This window comes from Zingiber officinale, chromosome 3A (genome assembly GCF_018446385.1).
Source record: "Zingiber officinale cultivar Zhangliang chromosome 3A, Zo_v1.1, whole genome shotgun sequence".
In the NCBI taxonomy this organism is placed as follows: Eukaryota; Viridiplantae; Streptophyta; class Magnoliopsida; order Zingiberales; family Zingiberaceae; genus Zingiber; species Zingiber officinale.
Genome location: NC_055990.1, coordinates 40,240,101 through 40,244,360, shown reverse-complemented (window position 1 = coordinate 40,244,360; position 4,260 = coordinate 40,240,101). Strand labels below are relative to the sequence as shown.

Below are 4,260 nucleotides of genomic sequence, written 5' to 3'. Positions count from 1 at the left end.
GAAAATATTTAGATCAATTGTATTTCATAAGCATTATATTAGTTTTGACCAAATTGAAACAACTTTACTCTATGTCATATTCCAATACAATAACAATAATTAAATTTTATCAAACTAAATGGGTCGGACCGGGTATATAAATCTTTTTATACTATTAAATTTTATTATATATAATATCATTATTTATATTTAAATAAATTTCAACTTATTTGAAGGCGCTTCTCGCGCGTGAGAGACACCCGGTGTGCAAGCTAACATGATTCTCGTGCACTATAATTTCTATATATATTATAGCAGTATAATTGCTATAATAATCTACTGTACCCTAGCCTCCTTTTCCAACACCAATGGAGAAAATAATATGAACTTCTACTACCTTTAGACACCGAAAGCTCTCTTATAAGAGAAAAGAAAACCCTTCGTAAACTAAACATTCCATCAAACGAAGATGGTCGTATGCAATGAAGAACCACAATATATATTTTATTTGACCAATCATATAGAAACGCCCAGTCCATGGATCATGGATCCGTTCAAGATCTTTTATGAAGTTTGCCTAGTTCATACAAAGGTTTCAAAGACCTATTCAATAACCCTTAAAATACACCAAACAAACAGTCTGAATTTTCAATAACTGCTAGATCTTCACATTCACAATCACAGTTTGGAGCCATCTTTCAGTGCAGCTGATGTCTTCTGAAAATTCAGATAAGATCAATAGTTCAGTTTCATATCTTTTAATTTCCAAAAGAAAAAGAAAATAAAAATGAAAAAAAGAAGCTACCCTGAGTTGTGACATTCAGTTTGTGGTTGGCTTAGTTGAAGTTGAATGGGCATGTATGTTTCGTCGGTGACACTAAAACTGTGTCGAACACTCGAAGCTCTATCGGTGTCATCCTCCGCCCTTGTTTCGTAAATCTGATCACATTGATGGTACAAAATTGTTTTAAGTTCATAGTGTGGAAATGCACACACAAGTGAAATGGATACCTTCTTGTGTAGTTGCTCATTTTCTTGCCTCATCAAGTTTACCTTCTTGTATAGTTCCATATTTTCTTGACCAATTAGCCTTCCCTGGGTGAGGAAACTAATGATTTGAGTTAGGCCATCAAGATGTACCTGGCTAAAACAATGTAGTAGTTATAATTAATAACCTTTCGATCGAGTTCTTGAATCTCTTGGAATAAAAGTTGTTCCTGCAAGAACAGATGTGATTATTGCACAGCACATACTGAACACTTGAAAGATCAATGTGTTCCCAAACCTTCCTCATTATGACACCCCGCAGACTCGATTCCAGTTGGTTCTGTAGATTCTGCAGATCGGCGACACTCAAACCAGAAAGCTCCTCTCCCATCATCTTCCTGAAGTTGTCGTGATCGAACAAATTTATCACATGCATCTTCATTCAATAGTTAATGTACATTTTAGATGTGAATGATGTCTTTGAGGGTTAGATAATTGCATACCTGTGATTTTGTTGCAAGTTGTGAAATTGTTGCCTCAAGCTCGCTGCCTCCTTCTGCCAAAACTAGCAATAAGACCACAAGAGGCTCGATAATTCACGCTAGATGAACATTTAGTTTCAAGTAAAATAATGAAGAAATTAACAATTTATTGATGCAGTCTCATGAACAACAAAATACTTCTTTTGTATTCCTCAAACAAAAAACATCTTTACTAGCACATGATCTTTTTCAATCCATAAATCTCAATTAAATAGATTATATATGATCAAATACATATAACTTTTCTAACCTAGATTTCATCACCTGCAGTGTAAATGTCATTTTTCAGTGTGTGTGAAACACAATATAAAAACAAGAAAAAGTAAACTGAAAATGAGGAAAAAATTATATATAAAACTTGATTAAGTAATGAAAATTGTAGTTTGCAATGAACCAGCAGAAGCTAGAAGTGTACCTTAACATCTGAAGCTGCAAACACAATCAAATGGTTCTCTTCTTTTGCCTTGCTGTATTTCTCAATCAGAGACTTCATGCTGCCATTTCAAGGAAACACACTCCAGCTTTAATTAATTAACCATAATAAAAGATAAAACAATTCCTTTAATGATCCAACACTTAACCTAGTTAAGTGTGAAGCTAATGGAGGGGGATTCGTAAACTTTGAAAGACCGTAATTTTAATTTGAATTTAATTTCAAAGTTTATAATATATCAATTAAAATTCATTGCTACATTTATTCTCAAGTGTAATCCATATCAACTTAATCTTAGGGGGAAAAAATCGTTTAAAGCATTTTTAGATGTTCCGAAGAATTTGAGTCATTTTTATTAAGGTTATTTTCACCTTCTGCGTGTGTCGTTAGAGTTTTGAGATTATTTAAACATTTATTTAATTGATGTTAATTAGATCATTATCTTTATTGAAGTTCATATTATTCAATTAAATCTAGAGAAGAATATCACACGTCTCCCCTGAAAATTCTCTATTAGAACTAGCCTACAAAATAATAACTATTATGTCCGGAATAGAAATCATACGCTCTTACCTATTAGTCAATTAGGGATGATAGTGGAGTTAATTAAGCACTTCACATTTGCAAGTATTTAACAATTAAAATGAGATCATGTAACTAAAAAAGCAATGATAATCAATCAATATGGATAAGCAATTGTCAGTTTAATTTGCATATCAAAGGGTTTTGAAAAACAAATTATGTCAAAATAATTAAGCTGATCTCATGGAATATATATCTCTCATAATTAATCTTGGCTTCGAAACTGTGATATTAGGCTCCATCAACAATCCTTAGGCTAGATCACTTATCAAAATAATCTCAATTTCAAAAACTAAGAGTATTTTTCTATGAATTAACCAAAGTGTAGATGCTAGTTTGAGTGTGTTATTAAATATGGCATAAAAATCTAAAAGAGAAGAGAAACCACAATTAGATCTAGATACTAAGATTCACTATATCTCAAACCCCACTAAAGATTTTCTTATAAGATCTTAACTTTTACAAATCCTACGAGTTTAAGAAGATCACTCCCAAGAATATCTAGAAGAAAAAAACAACATATAATGATTTTCACTTACTTGGAGCTAGAAAACTCGTAGAGGCGACCGGTGTCAGAGAAGATGATGAGGCCGATCTCAGCATCACACAGGATGGCCAGCTCCTTAGCCTTCTTGAACAAACCAGTCCTTCGCTTTGAGAAGGTCACTTGTCTACTCGTCATGTTGTCGATCTTCTTGATCACAATCTTTCCTCGCCCCATCTTTCTACAACAAGAACAGCGAGTCAATAGCAGACCTGCAGACCATGATTTTCAACCATTAATTAAACTGGAGGAAGAATGATCTTGAATCTGTTTAATTCCATGCCTGAGAAGAAGCCAATAATTTGCTAGAAGGTGGGACGACGAAGCACTCTCTCTCTCTCTCTCTCACTCTCTCTCTCTCTCTCTCTCTCTCTCTCTCTAGCTTTCTTTCTTTGGTTATAGCTTTGAGGTGCCGGTGTTATTTATCTTCCAATGGGATGATCTATTGAATATTAATTACGAAATAGATTATTAAAAGGGGAGGGGAAATTGAATAAAGAACACGATATTGTTTTAGCCGGTTTGTTTAATTAGCTATTAGATATACTATTGGTGGAATATGATTTCGGGAGAGGGAAAAGTATTATAGGTTATGGGTTGGAGAGGAACATAGTTTATAACTTTAAGGTCGTAAGGTAATTGATTGCTAACTCGTGGTGGGGACGATCGAATGGATTTGTATTACTTTAGACTAGAGGTGTAAAAATCAATCGATCGAGTAGGATACGGCTAGACCTAATTAATTGATTGTGGTGTATCAGGACCGATCTAGTCGCCGGATCTAGTCTATAGCTTGACTTATTACTAGCTAATTGTCACCTCTATTTTTAAATTTATATGGTAAAATTAACCAAAATTATGATTATTTTATTTAGTATTACACCCACCACCCATAAAAAAGCATAAGGTTCACATGCTACATACAGGTTAATATATATTAACGTTTTCATTCTTTCACGTTCATTTTAATATTAACTGTCATTATTGTATAGTTCACATGTCACATACACATTATATTAAGATATTCATTCTCTTATATTCATTTTAACATTAATACTTTGAGGGTCTATCATTATCTTTATTCTTATTTTACATTAAATAAATAAAATTTCAATTTTATTTACATAATTTAAATAATTATTATTTAAAATCAATAATAATAATATTTTTAAATATATTTATTAAGTAAAATA

The 4,260-nt window shown here is 32.5% G+C and overlaps 1 protein-coding gene across 2 annotated transcripts; it reads right to left on the bottom strand.

The window, feature by feature from the left end:
- Window positions 1–512: 512 nt before the first annotated feature.
- Window positions 513–3,276, bottom strand: LOC122053693 (MADS-box transcription factor 23-like). Of its 2 annotated transcripts, none has more exons than XM_042615679.1 (8): window positions 3,063–3,276; window positions 1,924–2,002; window positions 1,470–1,531; window positions 1,265–1,364; window positions 1,155–1,196; window positions 991–1,074; window positions 785–918; window positions 513–696 (listed from the first exon to the last, which is right to left on the bottom strand). In XM_042615679.1, the coding sequence occupies exons 1-8, from the start codon at window positions 3,242–3,244 to the stop codon at window positions 678–680; spliced, it is 702 nt and encodes a 233-aa protein (XP_042471613.1). In that variant the 5' UTR covers window positions 3,245–3,276; the 3' UTR covers window positions 513–677. The 2 variants fall into 2 exon arrangements, with proteins under 2 accessions (XP_042471613.1, XP_042471614.1); XM_042615680.1 differs by having other exon boundaries at window positions 1,470–1,522.
- Between the last annotated feature and the right edge of the window lie 984 nt (window positions 3,277–4,260).